At 35.6% G+C, this 23,632-nt stretch overlaps 4 protein-coding genes across 5 annotated transcripts; 3 read left to right on the top strand and 1 right to left on the bottom strand.

The window, feature by feature from the left end:
* Window positions 1-327: 327 nt before the first annotated feature.
* LOC110611202 (DNA mismatch repair protein MSH7) lies at window positions 328-12,037 on the top strand. Of its 2 annotated transcripts, none has more exons than XR_002487327.2 (17): window positions 328-805; window positions 1,604-2,099; window positions 2,571-2,666; window positions 2,769-2,824; window positions 3,272-3,338; window positions 3,997-4,092; window positions 4,650-4,781; window positions 4,871-4,904; window positions 4,996-5,043; window positions 5,724-5,923; window positions 6,034-6,160; window positions 6,270-6,547; window positions 7,130-7,324; window positions 8,084-8,497; window positions 8,628-8,724; window positions 8,843-8,977; window positions 10,196-10,236. XR_002487327.2 is itself a non-coding variant. In XM_021751378.2 (17 exons), exons 1-17 carry the CDS (start codon window positions 468-470, stop codon window positions 11,905-11,907), a joined length of 3,279 nt encoding a protein of 1,092 aa, XP_021607070.1. In that variant the 5' UTR covers window positions 332-467; the 3' UTR covers window positions 11,908-12,037. The 2 variants fall into 2 exon arrangements, 1 of the variants encoding a protein (XP_021607070.1); XM_021751378.2 differs by lacking the exon at window positions 8,843-8,977 and adding an exon at window positions 11,431-12,037 and having other exon boundaries at window positions 332-805; window positions 10,196-10,323.
* Window positions 12,038-12,679: 642 nt separating this feature from the next.
* Window positions 12,680-17,186, top strand: LOC110610972 (ARF guanine-nucleotide exchange factor GNL2). The gene is made up of 2 exons (XM_021751055.2): window positions 12,680-14,008; window positions 14,093-17,186. The coding sequence occupies exons 1-2, from the start codon at window positions 12,957-12,959 to the stop codon at window positions 17,184-17,186; spliced, it is 4,146 nt and encodes a 1,381-aa protein (XP_021606747.1). The 5' UTR covers window positions 12,680-12,956.
* A 64-nt stretch (window positions 17,187-17,250) lies between these two features.
* Window positions 17,251-18,175, bottom strand: LOC110611204. The gene is made up of 2 exons (XM_021751380.2): window positions 17,865-18,175; window positions 17,251-17,708 (listed from the first exon to the last, which is right to left on the bottom strand). Exons 1-2 carry the CDS (start codon window positions 17,951-17,953, stop codon window positions 17,363-17,365), a joined length of 435 nt encoding a protein of 144 aa, XP_021607072.1. The 5' UTR covers window positions 17,954-18,175; the 3' UTR covers window positions 17,251-17,362.
* Window positions 18,176-19,832: 1,657 nt separating this feature from the next.
* On the top strand, window positions 19,833-23,046 carry LOC110611203 (probable protein phosphatase 2C 22). Its single transcript, XM_021751379.2, has 4 exons — window positions 19,833-20,562; window positions 21,217-21,414; window positions 21,692-21,903; window positions 22,208-23,046. The coding sequence occupies exons 1-4, from the start codon at window positions 20,407-20,409 to the stop codon at window positions 22,770-22,772; spliced, it is 1,131 nt and encodes a 376-aa protein (XP_021607071.1). The 5' UTR covers window positions 19,833-20,406; the 3' UTR covers window positions 22,773-23,046.
* Window positions 23,047-23,632: the final 586 nt, after the last annotated feature.

Here is a 23,632-nt window from a genome sequence, read left to right as displayed (position 1 = left end):
ATTTATTATAAATGTTCCAAAATATTTTCCTTCAAAATAATAGAAAATAGGTATAAAACACCTAAATGGGTTTCAAGAAAGTTTATTCTTTAATAAATTACTCATTTTTCCAAATGACATAAATTAAATTAAATTTTATTTTTTTAAATTTTTCCTTATTTCTTTATTTTATTTTTTTAATTTCTTTCAAATTATCTTGGACAATAAAATAGGCAAACATAAGGTAAATGTAAAATTTAAGATTATACTTGACAAATAATTTTTTTTTTTTTTTTGGTCAGAGACAAATAAAAAGTTAAACGTGGATTATTTGAAGCTTGATGAAAAGCTATATAAAATCCGGATGGGCAAGTGTAGGCAAAAGCCGCGCGCTAGCAAGGACCGAAAATTTGGCGCCAATATTTCACTGATTTTATTTATACTATAATCATACTCCGTTCCTCTCTCTCTCTCGCGGAATTAAGAAAATGCAGCGACAGAAATCGATACTCTCATTCTTCCAAAAACCCTCGCCGGCGAATCAGAACTCCGGCCACAGGGACCGTCTCGACGGTCCGAAAGCTCATTTACTGGCAAAGCGGCAGAAACAAGAGATCACCTCTTCGAGTGAACCTGAGATTCGCAGTCATGGTTCACTGCAATCGTCCCTGGAAGTTGGGGGAATCGATACCCCACCAGAGAAGGTGCCACGTAAGATTCTTGCTGAGAGCTTCAAGCCTAATGAGGACAACTGTGGTTCTTCACTTTTCTCGAGCATTAAGCATAAGTTCGTAAAGGTCGATGACAAAGAAAAGCCTCTTGAGAGGTACCTTCCTTTATCCTTTATCTCCCAATGGCTTTTGAACATGTGTTATATTTTGTTTTTCCTGTTAAATCGAAGTGAAATTGAGTAATTTTGAATCTTTTGTACCTTATTCGTTTTCTACACTTAAATGTATGCTCCATTATTATATATTGCACTGTTCAGAAGATTTTGTTGTGTCGCGATTTTAGACCATTTGTAACCTACGGTGACTGTTTGGAGAAAGTTTGCTCAAGGGGTTTTTCTTATACATAATTACGTGCCTGATTTTGAAATAATGAGTAGTCAAGAATTTATAAATATAGATTGCATGGGCCAAGAAGTTAAGAATTTATAAATAGAGCATTAAAATCTGTCAGCCTTCCTTTGGATTGTGAGTGATTCTTTCTTTCTCCCCCCTCTTTTAATTCATTTACCTGTCACTGGTTCTCTATCTCCAGACCTAACAACCCTAGAAGCAAGTACAGTACCGATTAGCTCATTGGTTAGTGGTTACTATGAGTGATTCTTAATGTAGTAAAATTAGTTTCTGCCATTGCTTTCCCCATTAAATTTTGTACTCAGAGTTTCATTTAACTCCCAATTTTGAAGGCAATAATTGTATGCGATGTTACCTTGTATTTGGGGTGTGTGTGTAACTATTGGTAAGAATACGTGCCTGTACACCACTGATGTATTGATATGTTACTTGCTTTTTGCTTTCTGTAATAGCCTGATTGCTTGGGATTTACTTATAGTCATTGGATAGGTTGTGGGATCCAGGCTAATCATACTTTATTTGGTGTTGTTTGGTTCTGGTAGATTTATTGATCCAGAAGGGCTCACCAAACAAGGAGCAGCTCCTCAACATCCTGAAAAGGACAATGCTTTCTGCGTGAATGGGGCAGTTGATAATGGAAGTATCTTACTTGCCAAAAGCAATGGTGACGTTCCTGGGCCAGAGACACCAGGTGTGCAACCTTTAGTTCCTCGTTTGAAGCGAATTCAAGAGGATGGTTCTAAGTTTGATGGGAAGAATGGTTGTTCCTTGTTAAATGCTGGCAAGAGAGTGAAACTTCTTCTTGATTCAACGGCCCCTAGCAAGAAACATGATGGATTATCTGATTCAACTATCAAATTTGAGTGGCTTGACCCTTCGAAAATTAGGGATGCTAATGGGAGGAGGCCCAGTGATCCTCTGTATGATAAAAGGACACTACATATACCACCTGATGCTTTAAAGAAAATGTCAGCATCTCAAAAACAATACTGGAGTGTCAAATCTCAGAACATGGATGTTGTCCTTTTCTTTAAAGTGGTTAGTTAATGCTGGTTCTATCTTTACATTTTTTATTTTAAAGTTACTAGTTATTTCATTTTTTTGACTTACACTAGACTTTAGAGCATATACCATGGCCACTATTTATCATTTTCCTAAAAATTATGATTATTGCCTTTAGGAAGTGTATTAGTCTGATCTCTGATATGAATCATGCATCATTTCAATAAGTAGCATAAGCAAAACAGTCTATAATAGCAGAAACATAAGATGTATTGCTACTTTGGGGGCCAACACCATAGTATTCATGTCAGTTTGTCATGCGTCAATTTATCCTAATTTGGTTGTAGGCAATGATACTTGCATTCATTTCTATTAAAGAAGACTTATCTATGGAATATCTTGGTATTGAATATTTAGAGTGATGGACCAACATATTTCCTTTTTAACTTTGCATCTCTAGGTTTCAGAATTTTATTTATATTTGCTATTACTTACCATCAACTGTAGGGAAAATTCTATGAGCTTTATGAGCTGGATGCTGAAATTGGTCACAAGGAGCTGGATTGGAAAATAACGTTAAGTGGTGTGGGGAAGTGTCGGCAGGTGATTTATTATTTCTAGTTGGAAATTTATTTTCCTATGACCTGTCAGTGTCTGCCATCTACCATATATTTCTGCCTTATTAATTTCTTCCTTTGTGATCAGGTTGGTATATCTGAAAGTGGGATTGATGATGCTGTTGAAAAGCTGGTTGCCCGTGGGTAGGAAACAATGACCTTTTAGCTTAAACATACAATGCCTTTTCCTCCTTTTCTATTTCCATGTGCTTTAGCTGTGCTTAAATATTGAGTTGTGTCAAGAGGAACAACTGATTTTGCTTGCATGATGTGCTTAATATTTTCACATGTCTCCACAAAGCAATAGTCTGGTTGAAACTGTATCTGGAATGATGAATTAAGAGTAGGCATGTGCTTGCTCGGCTTTGTTTCATGGGAAAGTTTGTTGCTTCATATGTGAGAAAAGGAAGGATAATTTATCACTTGCTCTAATATGTGGCTGTAAATTAAATGGAGCAACTGGATAATATTCATTTGCATGTCTCCTAGTAGTTTGAGGAGACTTGCTTGTTTACATGTTTATCAGTTTACTTTCCTGGTTTAAACCAAATGCAATTCACTTCACATATTGTTTCTATTTCCTTTATCAAGGTACAAAGTTGGACGAATAGAGCAGTTGGAAACGTCTGATCAAGCAAAAGCTAGGGGTGCAAATTCTGTAAGTTTCTCATACTGGCTTAGTAAAGAAAAATCTGATTATTTATTTCCCCTTCTATTTCTATCTCAATAATTGACACTGTAACATCATTTTGGACTACAAATAGTTGGATAGGAACACTCCACTCTCAAGGCACGAGTGCTAGGTGAAAATAAAGAGGAAAAGAAAAAAATGTAATAAAAATTATAACTACATAAAAAATTCTATGTCATCTGTTTTATCCATATGATAACTGTAAGCTAAGGATTTCACCTGAAATTGTCATTCATTTCGATCCTCAGGTGCCTTTATGGCTGAAAATCATTATGGGATAGTTAGAAAGATATTAGACTTCTTGTTCTTTATTTAACTTCTTCATTAAAGTTTAATGTTTCAAGTTCTTTTTCAATAGAGTGTGCACTTGATAACTTGAGCCTTTTTGCTGCAATATTGAAGTTGTAAGCTGTAGCATGCTATTATTTATTGATTTTTTTTTTCTGGGTTCCTTGAATTCTCAATATAATTCACAATTTTTTCTTTCTTGTCATTTTTTATTTCATGTTCATTTCTTTATTCTGTGATTCTTTACTGTGTCACTTCTTTGCTTGTGTAACTGCCTAGCAACCATTATTAGTTTATTTATTTTGGCAAACAAGCAACTGTTAGCATTTGGTTTCAGGTAATTCAAAGAAAATTAGTTCAAGTTGTGACACCATCTACTGCAACAGATGGTAATATTGGGCCTGATGCAGTTCATCTTCTTGCTATAAAAGAGGTCTGTTTCTGTAAGGTTCCATTTTAATTAAATTCGAAATGTTAGTGCAACGCAGTTGTGTGCAAGATACTTCTATTACACTTTTTGGCAAAACACATTATTTTCTTCCCTTTCTCATGCACTTTTGAGATCTCATATTTTGCTATCTTTAATTTCAAAATAGTCATTAGATTTCCATCAATGCAAGTTTATTCTGTGACATCATCTGTTAGCTGTAGAAGAGTTACTTTGTTTTGAAGAACTTCCTTCTTGTCATTTGTTCCTTAGCATTAGGTGTTGGCTATCAATGGTAGCTCCTGAAGTATGATGAACTGGTTTTTCTTCTGATCATCATCTTCAGAGTTTCTGTTATAATTCTTTGCATATTATTGTTCCAATAAGATAATCGTCGTCTTTACTGATTACTCCTGGGCACTCTACTTAAACTTTTCCTTACTGAAAAGTTAATGTCATTGTTGCTTGATATTCAGATTTTTTATTCTGTTAATTTTCATGTTTACTCAAAATTTTGTCAAGCCATCTAATCTGTTGCTTTTCCTCTTTGGATATTTCTTTAGGGAAATTATGGGCTAGATAATGGGGCAACTGTTTATGGATTTGCTTTTGTTGATTGTGCTGCTCTAAAATTTTGGGTTGGTTCTTTCAATGACGATACTTCCTCGGCTGCTTTGGGGGCATTACTAATGCAGGTATGCCTTTTAAATCTCTTGCTTACGTGAATGCCTGGCTGTATTATGTAATATTAAAATAAATAATTCTCACTGGAATTTGCTTGTAGGTGTCACCTAGGGAAGTTATATTTGAAAGCAGAGGTAAAATATACATGTACTTTTTCTTTTATTTATCTTTTATTTATGGTACAATTTTCAGTTTGTTTCAAGCTTCCAGATTTCTATGTTTCAGGGATGTCCAAAGAAGCACAAAAAGCACTAAAAAAGTATTCATTAACTGGTGAGTTCAGAAAAACTTTTTAAATGCCCAGGTATATGTTTATTGATGAAATAAAGAATTTTGCAGTATGAAAGTGCACAAAAGAAATTCTTAATTTTGTGTGTGTGTGTGTGTTATGCACAATTCTATTTATTCAATGAGAAGATGCATTGGTGATTTTTTTACTTGTCAATGTAAAGGAAACGCTCTGTAGCTTTCTTTAAAGGTGCATTACTTATTTATTGTCTTTTTAAATGAACATATTTAATTATTATATTTATGATGAGATGCCGAGATTTCAGCTTCTTTCTTGTGCGTCCATATATAATATAATTTTATTAACTATCATTTGTTTGAGAAAACCATGCAACAAAATGTGTAATACTATTGTAAGGTGCTTTTTTTGCTTTTTTGCCATATAGAACTTCCAAACCTGTTTTTTAATGCAATTCTGGGCTCTCCCAGTGTATAATATTTGAAGTGGCATCAAGCACTTAATTTTCATGCTTAGCAAGTCGGTGTCACTATTTGCTTTCATCTGCCCCTGTCAGAGTCTGACCAAGTAAAAATTAGAGTGACCTGTGATATCACCTGTGATATATTACTACACCTAGTGAGATGTGATGTCTACTTGTGCTTGCTAGTGAAAAATTGCTTTCTTTTCCTCCAGTGATTGAATTGATATTTCATTTTTCCTTCAGGTTCAACAACACTGCAATTGACACCAGTTCCACCCACCAGTGATTTTCTGGATGCTTCTGAAGTTAGAAATTTGATTCAGTCCAAGGGTTACCTTAGAGGGTCTTCTAGCCCATGGAATAGTGCACTTGACAGTGTAACGAACCATGATATAGCCCTATGTGCTCTTGGTGGACTTATTGATCATCTATCCAGGTTGATGGTAAGCTATCTGTGGTTTTCTTGCACCTTTTCTTACTTCTCCCTCTTGTAGTCTTTGAGATGGCCTAACTATGTATTATTTATGATGATTTTGGTGTTGGTTCTAAACAGTTAGACGATGTTTTGCGGAATGGGGATATTTTTCCCTACCAAGTTTATAGAGGTTGCCTCAGAATGGATGGACAGACTTTGATTAATCTTGAAATTTTCAATAATAGTGCTGATGGTGGTGTGTCAGGCAAGTATTCTTAACTGTTTGTCTCCATTACAGTGCTGGAATCCTAATATCTTCATCTCTTACTTCAGGCTTTTAATTAAATTTCAAAAGGTGTTGCATCAATTTTCAGGTACATTGTTTAACTATCTTGATAACTGTGTGACATCATCTGGTAAGCGGCTTTTAAGGAAGTGGATCTGCCATCCACTAAAATGTGTTGAAGGCATTAATAATAGGCTTAATGTAGTCGAGGATCTAATGAAACAGTCAGAAATTATGTCAATTATCACACAACATCTACGCAAGCTTCCAGATATAGAAAGGATGCTTGGTCGAGTCAAGGCTAGCTTTCAGGCATCAGCTTCTCTTGTACTGCCCTTTATTGGGAAAAAAGTGTTGAAACAGCGAGTAAGTTACCTTCTATCACATCAAGTCTTTTCCTGTTCACTGTTTTCTGAGGAGTGTCAAATGTTACTGTTGCTCTGATATTTGCCTTTATTTTTTTCTTAAAAAAAACCATGCATTTGGTTAGTTCAATAACATGCATTTGGTCTGTTCAATAATTTTACTTTATTTTCTTTATTATGATTTTATGTCTTAGAACATGGATGATTAAATAGGTCTATCTCCATCCTTCTATGAAATTGTGGCATGAAAGTTTGGGTTTAAGTATTACTTCATTGCCATTTACCTGAAAATTGCATTTCTAATATGAATTGGAAAAGTGTGTTTCAATAAGTTATCACTCATGAGAATTTCAGGGATTGTACCATGTGCAAAACATTGCTTGCTTTCTCTTCTACTAGGCGCATAAAGAACCCTTACTATGGTGATCTAAACAGATTGTATGATTGAAAATGTAGAAATGTGTCTGGTTTTTTACATTTCTGTTTTCCCCTTTGTAATTATACATTTGTAATAGAATAAAAATGGAATGCATTTCCATTTAGATTAAAAACTCGAAATTGTAACATTTTTATCATTGGATAGGTGAAAGTTTTTGGATCTTTGGTGAAAGGACTTCAGATTGGAATGGACTTGTTAGTGCTCTTACAGGAGGAAGGCAAAATATTCTCATCATTATCAAAAAATTTTTCACTTCCAGAGCTAAGTGGAAGTGCTGGGCTTGGCAAATTCCTCTCCCAATTTGAAGCAGCTGTAGATAGTGAGTTCCCTAATTACCAGGTCTGGTTCTTTCTGTCCCTCCCCCCACTCCCCCCACCAGCCTCCCAATTGAATGCCTTTTTGAGTACTGTTACCAAAATACAGGCATTGTTCTTTTCTATTAACAGTCCACTGCAAGTGTTATGTCCTGTGTTCGTTAGGATTTAACTGTAACAGGTGGTTTCCGGTGACTGGAAATCCTGTTTTAGTCTCCAACCCAGCTTGCAATTGTACTTGCCACTTTAGTTAGGTTTGGTATCATCAGGCTGTTATCAGCCTGTCATAATTCCCTTGATTCATGATAGTAAGTTAGTTGATTCTTGAAACTGTCTGATAAGAAAACAGGCCTCCATTTGTGTCCCACAGAAAAAACAAAGTGGGGCAAAGGTCATGCAAAACTGGCAGTGATATAAGGTCTTAACTATATATTTTTATGTTCATTGTGGCATGCTAATACTGATCTCTTTGGTCAGAGCTGAAAGCTCCTTTCAATGGCATTTTCCATTATTTAAGATGCCTTAGTTAGAAATCAAGGTCAAATAGTGAGTTCTCTCTCAATGAATATAATTTTGATTGTAAATTTGTTTGAGACTTTCTTCCTTTTTTAAAATGACTTCTATCTCTCTCATGATTGGACTTATTCATGTTGTTAAACAATATATTCTATTCAATTTTTAAGACTAAACTAATGAAACTTCTTCTCTCACTTGGGATGGATAATGCGTTTAGTTCTTTTTCTCCCTCCTTCGGTTGCATTACTGACATGGCATTTGATACCAGAACCATGATGTGACAGAGTCAGAGGCTGAAACACTGTGTGTGCTGATTGAATTATTTATTAAGAAAGCTACACAATGGTCTGAAGTGATCCATGCTATCAATTGTATTGATGTACTAAGATCTTTTGCAATCACTGCAAGCATGTCATCTGGATCTATGTCCAGGCCTGTTATTTTGCTTGAGTCAAAAACTGCTGCCTTCACGCAAGAAACCAGAGGACCTGTACTTAAAATTAAAGGTCTGTGGCATCCATTTGCTCTTGGAGAGAATGGAGGACTGCCTGTCCCAAACGACTTGCACCTTGGTGAGGATTCAGATGGTTATCATCCTCGCACTTTGCTGCTGACTGGACCAAATATGGGTGGAAAATCAACCCTTTTGCGTGCGACATGTCTGGCTGTTATACTGGCTCAGGTTTGTGTTGCTATTTAGAACTTAGGTTTAAATACAGTAGAAAATAGTTACATTAAATAAGTCTTGGGTCATTTAAATTTTTTCTTAATCAATTTTTTATACTTACTGTTTTTATTGTGTTAATTTGCAGCTTGGTTGTTTTGTGCCGAGTGAGAAGTGTGTTCTCTCTGTTGTTGATGTCATCTTCACACGGCTTGGTGCCACTGATCGAATTATGACAGGCGAAAGTAAGTTCTAGAAAGTTAGCTGATACCTAGTCTCACTAGATGCCCACTTCTCTTTTGGTGATCCTTGGCTGTTTTTAATGTGTTCCCATTTATTAAAGGTGTGTCTCATGCACCTCAGGCTTACCGGGCTCTAAATGTAATGCCTAGATAGGAGAAAGGCATGCAACATGAACCAGGCGTTATGCCCCTAGGCGTGCACCTTGTACCAGGTGCAAGCATCTAGGAGAGTAGGTCTTTCTTATATCCACCTTTGGTGAGCACTTCCAATGATCTAAAAACAATATAATTTGAGTTGAAGTTTGCCGATCTACTGTAATTTGATATTGCTACTCTAGGAAGGTTTTGGAATTAGTACCACTAGTGATAAGCGATTGCTAAAATCTCATCAAATTGCTACACCTAAGATCAAACCTCCCTTTTTCCTATTTCTTCCACTTATGGTCATGGTCCTTTTAATCCTTTCCTTATATGTTGTTTTTAGTATTTTATATCTTTCTTCCTATTTCTAGTTTATATGAAAGTGTCCTTTTTAAATACTACTGACATCTATGTTAGTCCCTGTATTTTAGTATTGTTGTGATATTGCTTCTGTATTTTATTTCATTTTACTTTTTATAAAAACCACTAACATGCTATTTTAGGTAATGTATTTCTTGATTATATGCCATCTATTTTTAAAGAAAGAAATATCAACATGTTATTTAGGTCCTATATTTCTATGCTATATAAAATTACTTATTCTCATTTTTGCTAACAAAACTACTAATGCTATTTAATTTTTTTTGTGAATTTTAAAGAAAAATTTCAACTTTAGTTTGAGTCTACAAATTTTGGGTTTATTTTATCTTCTAATAAGTTCTAAGAAACTGATACTAATGGTAAGTCTCAATTTATTTTATATTTTTCTATACTTATTAATGCCTTATAGATTGTCAATTTGATAAGTTTGGTTAAATAAATGTACATATACTTTTATTTATTTATTTTTGTTAAATATTATTTTTTTGACACTCCTCTTGTTTCGGCTCTCCTTTGCGCTTTGAGCTTTTAATAACTATGGGTTGAATGTTATTTCAATCATGCTTTTGGCCTCTTGGAGAGACACTATAAGATAGGAGGTTGTGTTCTACATTGTGGATATGGTTTTGGTGGCGTGTAGGTGATTGCAGTGAGGTGTAGTTGATCTTTCCCATGCAACTTGTATCTTATCAAGAATTATAAATTTTATTCCAATGACTATAAAATTGTATATTAATAGAAATATCACTGTAATGAAAAACATGGTCATAGCTGATTCCAGGCATGATTGAACTCCCTTGGGAAATCATTTGGAATGTATCTTTTCATAGATTGAAGCTGGGAATTTTAAAAGCACGTGCACACAACACAGACAGATGCACAAATGAGTATGATCATGCATCTAGGGCTTTCAAGTTTTATAATTTGACTGGAAGTATATTTACTTTTACAGGTACATTCTTCATTGAATGCACAGAAACAGCTTCTGTTCTTCAAAATGCGACACTAGATTCTCTTGTTATTCTTGATGAACTAGGTCGAGGAACAAGCACTTTTGATGGATATGCCATCGCATATGCAGTGAGATTTCTGTCTTTGTTACTTATCTATCATCCCCTGTTCTGTAGGATCAGCATTGCAACTTGTCCGTTTGCTAGTCTTTTTTTATCTTCTTTTCATGTCATTTTTTTGCATTTCCTAGTTTACAAAACCAGGGTAACAATATGTACAGTAAGTGCAGTAATATACTATCTGCTGGGAAAAGGTAGGAAACATGTACAAAAATGTTTGCCCCATAAACTGTGTTTTAGTGTGAGACAAAATATTTGCATATTAGATTTGGTCAATGGTTCTTTTTTTTTTGGCCTTACAAATACTGATGATCATCATAGTCTCTCAGTTGCTGACATGGATATGTATTATTTCAAATAATAATTAATGATGTGATTACATACTTGCATTGAAAGTCATAACATTAGCATGCTTTGACAATTATAAATGCACAAGCATCATCAAGGATCAGTAGCTTTTCTGGTAGATTGAGTTGATTGGTCTTATATCCTGTGTTATTAGCGACCTCTATGTATACGTTGTGAAAATAACCCCGTAAAATTGAAATTGAAGAATGCAATAGTTAAAATGTTTTGGCAACTTGGACATAATACAAATAAAACCACCCCTAGGATAAAAAAAAAAAATTACAATCAATAATCAGTCACAAACCTTTAAGTGGTAACCCTCCTAAACTAGTGCTCGGTCTAGCACTCTCACACACTCAAGCTTAGGGAAGCTTGACCTAAACTACACATGCATGCACCTCTCAAAGCCTAGGTGCAGCAAACCTTCAAACGCTCACACTCGCTCCACTTGATCACGAGCCCTTCTTTCTCTTTGAGACATGCAAATGTCATGGTCATACAACACTTGGTCCCCACGGTAAAAATTGCTGCACATTTATGCATTTTGCCACATTCTAGAGCTTCCGAAATTTATACCTCTTCAAGAAACTTCTTTAAGCATTTCTTTCACATTTCCATTTATTCAATAATATTATTTGTTTACTCTTTATTATGGACAGGATAATAACAGTATACAATGGATTTGGAAACAGCTTTATCTGCTTCTTTTTATTACAGTAGATTGCTTGATTTCATTAGCAGTTAAATGGGTCCCCAAATATTTGTCCAGGTGTTTCGACATCTTGTTGAGAAGGTAAACTGCCGATTGCTTTTTGCAACACACTATCATCCGCTCACAAAGGAATTTACGTCTCATCCACATGTTACACTGCAACACATGGCCTGTGCTTTCAAGTCAAGATCTGAAAGCTATTCCAAAGGTGATCAGGATTTGGTTTTTCTGTATCGGCTTGCCTCTGGAGCATGCCCTGAGAGTTATGGATTACAAGTGGCCGTCATGGCTGGAATCCCTGAAATGGTGGTGGAAGCTGCTTCACAGGCTGGCCAATTGATGAAAAAATCAATTGGAGAAAGTTTCAAGTCAAGTGAAAAGCGATCAGAATTCTCAACTCTCCATGAAGATTGGTTGAAGACCTTAGTAAGCGTCTCACAAATTGGAAATTGTAATTTTGAGAATGACGATGTTTATGACACATTGTTTTGCTTGTGGCATGAACTAAAGAGCTCATACCAATCGTGTAACTGAAAAGAAAGAATTTTATGTACATATTGCGTTAAAAAATTGATAATTTGCGAGAAAGAGATCAGTTTGCTGTGAATTTGGGGATTAGAAAGTCTGGCATAGAAGTAACTTGGAGTGTTAACTCGTTCGATTATCCTTTGGTATTATAGGGATTCAATTTAATTGATTTTTTTTAATAATTATTTTATTTAGAATAAAAAAATTTATTTTTTTTTTAATTTAAAAAAATTTCAGTTTAAAGGAAGTTATAATCTTGCATGATTTATTTAAATTCTTTTATTTTTTTTTTTGTCAAAATGGATCATATGCCACGCCTAAGGCACATGAATCGGTTTTTGAAATAATTTGACAGGAGGGATTTTGATTATGAAAGTTCACGTTTGGTATTTAAGAAACTGTTTTAAAGAGAATAAAGCTAACTTTCACCTCTTATATTACCTAATGTGTATAAGTCTTACCCTCATCAAGTAAACTTATTTACCTAATTATATTCATGAACAGCCTTTGCCATGTCTAATCTAAACGCAAGTCCCACACTGTATCCTTCCTTATGGTTCAATTATAAATTACATATATTTTTCACAAAAGTAATATGCATGCTTCTAATGGTTTAAAAATAATACATTTATGAGATTTCTCAATTGAAATCAGCAAAATCAGGAGCCAAATGTTAGAAATGTTCAAATATTCATCCTTAACCACAAAAATTTATTAAAATAAATTAAACAAAAATTTAATAAACAACCTCTTGTTTAGCACATAATACGGCTTCTTTTTCTTTCATTTTTCTCACTCACTCTCTCTCTCTCAAGTTTCATATTAACTTTTCCTCTTACAAATATTCCTTCAATTATATAATTTAGCTATTTATCTTTCTGCTGAAACTCAACAATGTCAACCTAATAAATTTGTTTCCTCCATTTCTTTCTGCTGAGTTCTTTCTTTCTTCACAGTGAAAACTGGATGCGGCCGAACCCCGAAATGATTAGTTCTTTATAGACGGAAATATATATTTTTTTTTTGGCCATTGTTTGTCCTGATAAGGAAAAAAAATGGAGAAAATAGTAGAAGAGGAGGAAGAACACTCGATTTCCTCATGGAGAGATAAAAAGAGAAGAAAAGAGGTAAGCCTTTCTTGCATGTTAAACACTGAACTCAGTGCTGTTCTTGCCGTGATTCGTCGGCCTCAAGATTCTTCAGGTTCTATGATTCCTCAAGAAGATACCTTTGACGTTGGCATTCTCCATTCTTTAAAATCTCTGCGAGCTCTCATCTTCAATCCCCAGCAAGAATGGAGGACTGTAGATCCTTCTGTTTATATCTCCCCATTTCTCGATGTGATACAAAGTGATGACATCCCTGCAATGGCTACAAATGTTGCTCTTGCAGCCATTGCAAAGATTCTCAAGCTCCATATATTTGATGAAAAAACTCCCGGAGCTAAAGATGCTATTAATTCAGTTGTGATGGGGATCACGAGTTGTCGCCTGGAGAGAACAGATACTGTTACTGAAGATGCAATCATGATGAGAGTTCTTCAGGCTTTAACATCTATCATCAAACACAGAGCTTCAGTCTTGCTCACAGATCAAGCCATTTGCACTATTGTTAATACATGTTTTCAAGTTGTTCAAAAATCCACAAATAGAGCTGATTTGCTTCAACGTGGTGCAAGGTTTGCAATGAGGGAAATGATAGAGATAATCTTTGCTAGATTGCAGAATGTAGAGGTGAGAATTGGGGAGGATTCTGAATCCGATACTGAGGATATCGACATTGACAGCACTATGGATTCAGGATATGGAATTCGTTGTGTGATTGATATATTTCATTTCTTGTGTTCTTTGCTTAATGTTGTTGAAGTTGTAGAGATAGATGGAGTCCCATCTCATGCAGTTGATGAGAATGTTCAGATTTTCGGATTGGTTTTGATAAATTCTGCAATAGAGTTGAGTGGAGATGTCATTGGCAAGCATCCAAAACTTTTGAGAATGATCCAAGATGACTTGTTTCATCATTTGATTCATTATGGAACGTCTGCTAGCCCACTCATGCTATCTATGATTTGCAGTACTGTGTTGAATTTCTACCATTCTCTTCGCAGGTTAATCAAGATTGTATTCTTTCAAGTTCATGTTTCACTTTTCTGAAATCTGAAAATCACAGCTGTCTATTGATTCTTCTGCAGGTTCCTTCGTGTTCAATTAGAAGCATTTTTCGAGTTCGTATTGCTGAAAGCTGCAGCTGCAGCGAGTTCATATCAGCTTCAAGAAGTTGCACTTGAAGGGATTATAAATTTTTGCAGACAGCCATGTTTCATAATTGAAATGTATGTGAACTATGATTGTGATCCAACTTGTAGAAATATATTTGAAGGGATTGGGAAATTGCTTTGCAAGCTCTCCTTTCCAGGATCTAGTCCTTTGAGCTGTATGCAAGTTCAAGCTTTTGAAGGATTGCTAATCATAATTCACAACATTGCAGATCATGTTGACAGAGAAGATGATTCAAGCCCTTCTGGACCATACCCAGTTGAAATTACAGAGTATAAACCTTTCTGGGAAGAGAAGCCAAGAGAATATTCAGATTCTTGGGTGGAATATTTAAGATTCAGAAAAGCACAAAAGAAGAAAATAATGATTGCAGGGGATCATTTTAGTAGAGATGAAAAAAAAGGCCTTGAATATCTAAAGCTTTGTCAATTGATTTCTGATCCACCAGATCCAAAGGCTTTTGCTATCTTCTTTAGGCATACACCAGGATTAGACAAAAACTCGATTGGCGATTATCTTGGTGATCCTGATGATTTTCACATGCAAGTTCTTAAAGATTTCACAGAAACTTTCATGTTTTCTGGGATGATTCTTGATACTGCTCTTCGTACTTATCTTGCAACCTTCAGATTGCCAGGAGAATCCCAGAAGATTCAGCGAATTCTTGAAGCTTTCTCTGAGAGGTTCTATGATCAACAATCTTCTGATACTTTTGCTAGCAAGGATGCTGTTTTCATTCTTTGTTACTCCCTTATCATGCTCAATACAGATCAACATAATCCTCAAGTGAAGAAGAAGATGACAGAGGAGGAGTTCATCAGGAACAACAGAGCCATCAATGGAGGGCAAGATCTTCCTAGAGAGTATCTCACTGAGCTTTTTCAATCAATAGCAACAAATGCAATCACCCTTTTTGGTCAGTCTGGTCCAGTGGAGATGAACCCGGGAACCTGGGTTGAGCTAATGAATAGATCCAAATTTATTCAGCCATTTATCTTGTGTGATTATGATCGTCGGCTAGGGAGAGATATGTTTGCATGCGTTGCTGGTCCATCAGTTGCAGCACTTTCTTCCTTCTTTGAGCATACTGATGATGATGAAATGTTGCGTGAATGCATTGGAGGATTGATTTCAGTAGCTAGAGTAGCTCAGTATGATCTTGAAGATATCCTTGATGAGCTTCTTGCTTCTTTCTCTAAGTTCACAACATTGCTAAATCCTTATGCTTCTGCAGAAGAAACATTATTTGCTTTCAGTAATGATATGAAGCCAAGAATGGCTACTCTTGCAGTTTTCACCATTGCCAACAACTTTGGAGACTCCATTAGAGGAGGCTGGAGAAACATTGTTGATTGCTTATTGAAACTCAAAAAGCTTAAGCTTCTTCCTCAATCTGTGATTGAATTTGATGAAACTGCAGCTTCATCATCCGATGGCCTCAGAAATAAGAGAAACGAATCAGGAATATCATCCTCTTGTGATTCTAGAGTCAGTACACGTCGGAGTGCTGGGATGATCAGCCGTTTCTCACATTTTCTATCACTAGAGAGCATGGAAGAATCAATCTCTCTGGGGATGGGAGAATTTGAGCAGAATCTGAAGGTCATTAAACAATGTCGTATTGGAGGCATCTTCAACAATAGTTGTAATATGCCTGATGATGCATTGCTGAATCTTGGGCGTTCTCTAATATTTGCAGCTGGTGGAAAAGGCCAAAAATTCAGTAATCCAGTAGAAGAGGAAGAAACAGTTGGGTTCTGTTGGGATTTGATCATTGCCATTTGTTTAGTCAACATTAATAGATTCCATAATATTTGGCCTTCTTTCCATGAAAATCTATTAGGAGTTGCTCAGTTTCCTCTCTTTTCACCAATCCCATTTGCTGAAAAGGCCATTTTAGGCCTTTTCAAGGTTTGTATCAGGCTTCTTTCTTCACCCAGAGCTGAGAAACTCGCTGAAGAAGCCCTCTTCAAATCCATAAATCTTATGTGGAAGCTTGATAAAGAAATCCTCGACACATGCTGTGAGTTCATAATCAAGTCTATAAGCAAGATTATCATTGAATATCCTGCAAATTTACAGACAAATCTTGGCTGGAAATCATGTCTTCATTTGTTGTCTGTCACTGGCAGACACGCAGAAACATATGAACAAGGTGTTTACACTTTGATCACACTCATGTCTGATGGAACCTACGTGTCGCGGATCAACTACGCATATTGTGTTGATTGTGCATTTGGTTTTGTTGCACTAAAAAACAGTCCATTAGAGAAGAATCTGAAGATCTTAGACCTTTTATCAGATTCTGTGAAGTTACTGATTCAATGGTACAAAGAATACTCAGATTCAGGGAGCAATTTCAGTGCAGCAAGCAGTGCAAGTAATTCATCAATGGATGACAGCTCCAAAGGTTTTGCTTCTCCAAATTTTGCTATGAACTTCTTCATCAAACTTGGAGAAGCATTCAGAAAAACAAGCTTGGCAAGACGAGAAGAGATAAGAAACCATACAATCTTAGCTCTGCAGAAAAGCTTTGCTTTAGCTGATGAACTCGATTTCTCACCACTCAACTGTATCAACTGTTTTAACTTAGTGATATTTGCAATGGTTGATGATTTGCATGAAAAGATGGTAGAATATTCAAGGCGTGATGGTGCAGAAAAAGAGATGAGAAGCATGGAAGGGACTCTGAAGCTTGCAATGGAGCTCCTGGCGAGTGTGTACTTGCAGTTCCTGAAGCCGATAACAATGAGCCCTGGATTTAGAACTTTTTGGCTTGGAGTATTGAGAAGAATGGATACGTGCATGAAGGCTGATCTGGGTGATTATGGGGAAACAAAATTGCAAGAAGTAATACCTGATCTGCTGAGAAAGATTATTACAAAGATGAAGGAAGAAGAGATTTTAGTTCCCAAGGAAGATGATGATTTATGGGATATTACATATATTCAGATTCAATGGATTGCTCCTTCTTTAAAGGAGGAACTGTTTCCTGATTTAGAACTTTAGAAGAACATCATGTAAAGGTAGCCGATTTATGTTTTATGTTATATTATCAAATAATAGAATGCCATTGATTATGAAATTTATATTAATGTTTTATTTTACTAAAAATAAAACATTATTTTTAGTAATTGTATGATGAAGATTAATACATGATCTGCAAGTGCAAGCAGCTATATGTTTTACATGGTAAAGCAATTGTTGCTGCTGCTACGGCTTTTAACTATCACTTTAATCGCCGGAGCCGGAACATTCTTTACATTACCAACCTCTTCCCATCTCCGACGAGCCGACGGCCTTGGAAGGTTCTCCGGCACAATGGTCTCTAGCGAATTAAGATGCCAAGGAGGACAAATTCTTCTGTCACTCCATCTGTCACCTTTGGTGTTCTCCTTCGACTCTACAAGTAAATATTGCAAGTCTTTGGCTGTGGCAACATTTGCTTGACTCGCCAAATCCATTTCAACTCCAATTATGATGCAGGCCATGCCCACTACACACTGGCTTCTCCAGCTGCCGTTCTTGAACCTATACATCAAAAATTGTAGTTAATATAACGAAATAATTACTATTTCACCCTTATAGAAAAAGAATTAATTAATTATTCAATTTAAAAAAAATACAGTAAAATATTTTAAATTTACTTGTAAATTTAAGGTGGGGTGATCGGTATTGATGACTTACCATGCAGCTTGGGTAGCCCTTGCATTGGGAGGAGGTGAGGGTGGAGTTGGAGGGCGGAGATTGAGGCAGCAACTGGGTGCAATGGCCATGTTATGTCTCTGCACTGGAGCTCTCGTTGACGGAGGAGAGGCTTTCAATTTGGTGTATGGGCAAGAGGCGGTGGTGTTTTGAGCTTTTGACACGAGAAAGCGAGGGTTGGACTTTGGACCGACGCTCCTCTGAATGAAGCCACCTTTGATGACTTGCCGTGTTCCGCCACTTTTGAGAATTGGAGACGCGTGTTGGAAATGGCTTCATGTAGCTGCATGCACCCTGACAACACAATCGCCCTCACCCTAGCTTTGCTTCTAAAGACTTCCAAGTATCAACTTTGCCATCCTCGATTATTCCACTTTCATATTTCACGTTTTAAAAATTATTTAAAATTATATTTTGAAAACTAATAAAAATTATTATTTAATCATATAATTTAATAAAAATAATAATTTTATATTTTTAAATTTCTATCTAGTATGTAACTCCATCCTCGCGCCTTTTTCTCTTCCTTAAACCTAATTTTTTTTTTCATGAAGAATGATCGACGTGAATTGATTATCGATCAAGAAAAAAATATTATTGTCGCTATTAAGAGTTTCAGAGATATTCCGATCATCGTTTATGATTTCTGTATGATGAGAATATTTTTCACATACAATCCAATCAATTTTCAAAATATACAAAATTTTTTGGCAGTTATTGCATTAAAAGATTTGGTTCCTAGTTATAAGTAGGATATTTTATTTTTTATGAAAACAAAAACTCTTAGTTCTTATATAGAATTTTTTTGTAATTTTTTACATTTTGATAGTTGTTTTTCCGTCAATAGACAAGAATTAGAATGAGTCATTTCGTTAAGGTGGAAGAGTTATGAATTTGTTTCTGTAATTAACTTTTTCTCAAATTTTATTGATTCGATTATTTCAGAAGATAATATTTAATTGAGTTTTTCAAATTTTATTGATTTGGTTATTTTGAAAGGTCATATTTAATTGAGTTCTTCAAATTTGAGTTCTTCAAATTTTATTGATTCGATTATTTTAGAAGGTAATATTTAATTGAGTTCTTCAAATTTTATTGATTATATTATTTCGGAAGGTAATATTTAATTGAGATTTACTGATTATTATGAGTTTTTATAATCGCAACGACAATATCAGTTTTGAAATTTTATTCGAGTTTTATTTCGTAAAAATTTTCTTTCGTAATTTTATTCGGGATACTTTTATAATTTATATTCGAGAAATGAGAAAAAAAAAATCTTTGTCAAAGGGTTTAGACATATATTTGACGAATATTTTTATCAAATTATTTGGTATTTGATCTTGAATGATTGTAAATTTTTATTAGATTTTAGAACTAATATTTCTGTTAGATAGATTCGTGATAATACTATTCTAACTGCTCATAGTTACTTTAGCATTTAAAAAATATTTTTGTCAAATTATTTTTGTTTGAAATAAAAATTATCTTTATTTGATTAAATTTTATTAATACAATAAATATTTTATTTTAAAAAAATTTATATTTTTATTTAAAAAAATATTAATCGTTTAATTTTTTAACTGTCATCTACATAATTAGTCGTTATTAGCGAAATTAAATATTTTAAATATTGTATTATTTTTTATTAAATAATAGATACATAATTGTGAACTTTATTAATAAATTGTCTTTTAATTAATTATATAAACTTTATCATAAATATTTAATTTAATAATTATTAATCTCGTATTCTTATAAAGTAGAGATTATATTAAATTAACCCATATTATTAAAAAAATAAAAATCAAAGCAAGCAGATCTCCACCCCTAACGGAAGGAGAACTCCACCGCCCACCATCAGATTCAAAAACCTCTCCCCCTCATTATTTTAAAAGCTTTGCAAAAACCTAAAGATAAGATTTTTTTATTATTAAATTTTTCTTTCATCAGCTTTACTCTCAAAGTAGAAGCGACGGATGCGCCACGCCATCCGAAACCCAAACGTCGTCGTTTTAACCTAGAAGACCCTGCTTCTGCCTCCGCTTCCACTTCTGCTTCGCCGCTCCCGTCTTTAAATTCTTCACCTGGAAAAACCAGTACCATCGAGCGAGTCGCCCCAAATCTCTCCTGTTTCTCTATAGATCACACTGAATCATTGCTACAATTTCGTTTCGCTTCTGTAATCCCTAAACCATTTCTCCTTCTTCTGATTTACTTGAACACCCTAATAAATCCCCAAATCAACCTTGGTGTTCACATTATTGAAATCTTAGATCAGCATTTCTGTTTTCTTGTTATATTCTCAGCTTCATAGCTAAGTCAACTCATTGACCCACTCACGAAGTCATTCCCTTCACATTAGTCTCTCAATTTTATCCCTCTACTTGTTTAAGCTGTAAGCATCAGGTTCTCATCTGGGTTAACTCATTGGTAGAGTCAGTGAGTTGTTGTTCGAAGAATTTTCTTGCAAAATTTGAGATTTTGAAGTTGCGGTTTGGTACTGAAAAGAGGGATGTGAAAAATGGAGGGAAGCAAAGGCTTTGGTGGTATTGGAGAGAATGGCAGCTCCAGCGAGGGTCGGCCTCCGAACCCTCTTGCTGCAGCGTGTCGACAGTGTTTTAGCATCGATAATAGTCCTGTTTCCTGTAAGAAGACGCTTGTTCGGCACCAGTCCCTTGTAAGTTCCTTTCTCAAAATTTCAGCACCAGTCTCATTTTCTTTTCCAAATTGGTAATGGGCAATGAAAATGCTTGTTTGCTTAAATTTGTTATTGCTATTCATAGAAAAAATAACCTTTTTTTTAGCATTGAAGGAATAAATTTTGGTTTTTGTTTTTATAAATATTTTTAAGCTGAAGTTGAGAGAGGCACATTCTCTTTGAAAGGTTAGGAATTGTTCTTGAAAGTGCCTTGTTCTGGAGTTGAAATGAGCTATCGTCGTAATTGGTTTCTTAATTCTATTTCTTTCCGGCAACAATTGTTGCTATTAGTATGTGTTGTTGTTCGTAGAGCTGAATCATGAGCTCTGTATTCTTATAGCTGAGCCAACTGGTTGGATTAACATTTAGAGCCCAGAAGAACTGACCAATCGCAAACATATTTTTTAATAATGAAAATTTTTTAAGGTAGCGATTGTTTACCCTGCCCATTGCCTAAGATTCTGTATGATAAGCTGCTATTGTATTTATTTTGTTCCTTTAGTTTATGGAGGTATAGCATTGGCTTTCTCACGGTTAACGTCAATTTTGTGCCTGGGGTGCTTTCTCATTTCTCAAAATTGCGCAAGCCTTGTGCTCTTTTTTTCCCCTGAGGTTTTGACAAGAAATTGGCAGGTGAAGACAAGGACATCAGATATATCTGTTGAATCTGAACTGGACCACAACTCAGACTTCATTCCTATTGTCCGTTCTGGAGCGTGGAAGGACATTGGCTTTCGCCCAAGCATGGAAGATGTGTATATATGCATCGACGATTTTGGGAGTGACTGTGGCCTTGGAAATGTTGTTAACGGGCCCAATGCCTTCTATGGGGTAATTTTCTTCTCTTAGCTCATGGCCCTTGATGCACTTATATATTATCAATATTTCATAGTATACTTGTCAGTTCTTAATTTTATTTGACAAAATCTTGAGAAATTGTATGTGTGATGTATTTGATGATGGTGATGGTACTGATCATGATTGTGTTTCCTAGGGCACAAGGCATAGATCACTTGCATATAATAGTTTTTGGTATTGCATTTGTTTTGAGATTCAATATTTGGGCAATTAATTTAAGCATTAACATCATTTTTATACTGGCTATAAGGTGTTTGATGGACATGGAGGGAAACATGCAGCTGACTTTGCATGCTACCATTTACCGAAATTCATAGTTGAGAATGAACATTTCCCAAGTGAGGTTGAGAAGGTTGTTGCATCGGCATTTCTACAAACTGATGCTTCTTTTGCAGAGGCTTGCTCCATGGATGCAGCCCTTGCTTCTGGCACCACTGCTCTGGCAGCTCTTGTTATTGGGAGGTTAGTGTTCATATTTCCTCCAGTATACTATCTTATGGATTATTAATTGCTTCTAATATCTTTATATCTTTTTCCTGGGATGATTTAATTATAGGTGTATTCTACTGGCTGATTCTTAGTAATCTATGTACTTTGTGCTTTAACGTGAGCTGAGGAGCCAAATATAAGAGCTATGAAGGCTATATTGAGCCAAAAATAGTTCAGGCTGATTTCATGTTCATGTGAAAACTAGTTTTTTGGCACATCTCTTAGAATGTTGACACTGAACAATTGAAGATTTCTTGTTCTTACTCTCTGATGACAGGTTTTTGGTGGTGGCAAATGCCGGTGACTGCCGAGCAGTGTTGTGTCGCCGTGGTAAAGCAATTGAAATGTCTAGGGATCACAAACCAATTTGCAGCAAAGAGAGGAAGCGTATTGAGGCATCAGGGGGGCATGTTTGTGATGGTTACCTCAATGGTCTACTTAATGTGGCTCGCGCCATAGGAGACTGGCACATGGAAGGAATGAAAGGTGCAGATGGTGGACCACTTAGTGCAGAACCAGAGCTTATGACTACACAATTGACAACAGAGGATGAATTCCTCGTTATTGGCTGTGATGGGCTCTGGGATGTGTTCAGGAGCCAAAATGCTGTAGATTTTGCCAGGCGGAGGCTTCAGGAGCACAATGACCCTGTCATGTGTAGCAAAGATCTGGTTGATGAAGCTCTGAAGAGGAAGAGTGGGGATAACTTAGCTGTTGTTGTGGTCTGCTTCAGATCTGAGCCTCCGCCTAACTTGGTTGCCCCACGCTCGAGAGTGCAGAGAAGCTTCTCTGCTGAGGGTTTGAGGGAGCTGCAAAGCTTCTTGGATAGCTTGGCAAATTGAGATGGTGACTAATGCTTCTTTCCGGTTTCTCTCTCTTCTTTCTTTCTTTCTTTTTGCTATTCCATTCAAAGCCATAGTTGTAGTTTTAGATATTGAGAAAAATGAGGTTTAACTGTAACATATGCGGCAGCAAGTTGGTAGCATAATTTGTTGCTTTGCTAGGAGTTCAATTTGTTGTTTTGTTTTAGGCTTTTAGCATTTGTATGAGCCAGATATTTTAAACGGATCTAGTCAAATTCTATGGAGAACAGTTTAATGTGCTGGATTTAATTAACCATGCTTCACAATAATAATGAACATATCCCCAAGTTAAGGTAATATTTGGTTAAGCTGTTGGCCTGTAGCCCTTGCTTCTTCCTTTCACAGCTCCCCCCGCCTTCTCCGCCTCCTCCTATCTAGAGGTGGTTAGTGTTATGTTTTAAGTTTCACCTGTGATTCTGTCAAGTTTTGCTGAGGTTGCCAATGGTACGCAGTCAACAAGCGGGGAAGAAGCCACCCCTGTAATTTTGCCCCTTGTTTTTGTTTTTGTTTCCTAACGTGTTTCTTTCCATACGTGTATATATATATATATATATATATTTCAAAAGGAAAAGAAAAACTAAAATTTGGTCTTGAATCAAATGGATGATTTTGATCCTATTTTAATTAAGTTCAATTGGTTTAGATTAATTTTGATATGATTTTAGCTCTAAAATAGACTAGTCGAATTCTAAAATCTGAACCGAATTGTCTTTTGTACATACTTTTTGATTGGATGCTTTGATGGAGAAGGCAAAAGATCCCAGACAACTACTGTTGCCATGATTTGAACATGAATTTACATTAGGGTTGTTAGTATAAATATAGAGAGTGAGTTGTAA

The sequence above is a fragment of the Manihot esculenta genome, chromosome 3, assembly GCF_001659605.2.
Source record: "Manihot esculenta cultivar AM560-2 chromosome 3, M.esculenta_v8, whole genome shotgun sequence".
Classification (NCBI taxonomy): Eukaryota; Viridiplantae; Streptophyta; class Magnoliopsida; order Malpighiales; family Euphorbiaceae; genus Manihot; species Manihot esculenta.
This window is presented reverse-complemented; position numbering and strand designations above follow the sequence as displayed.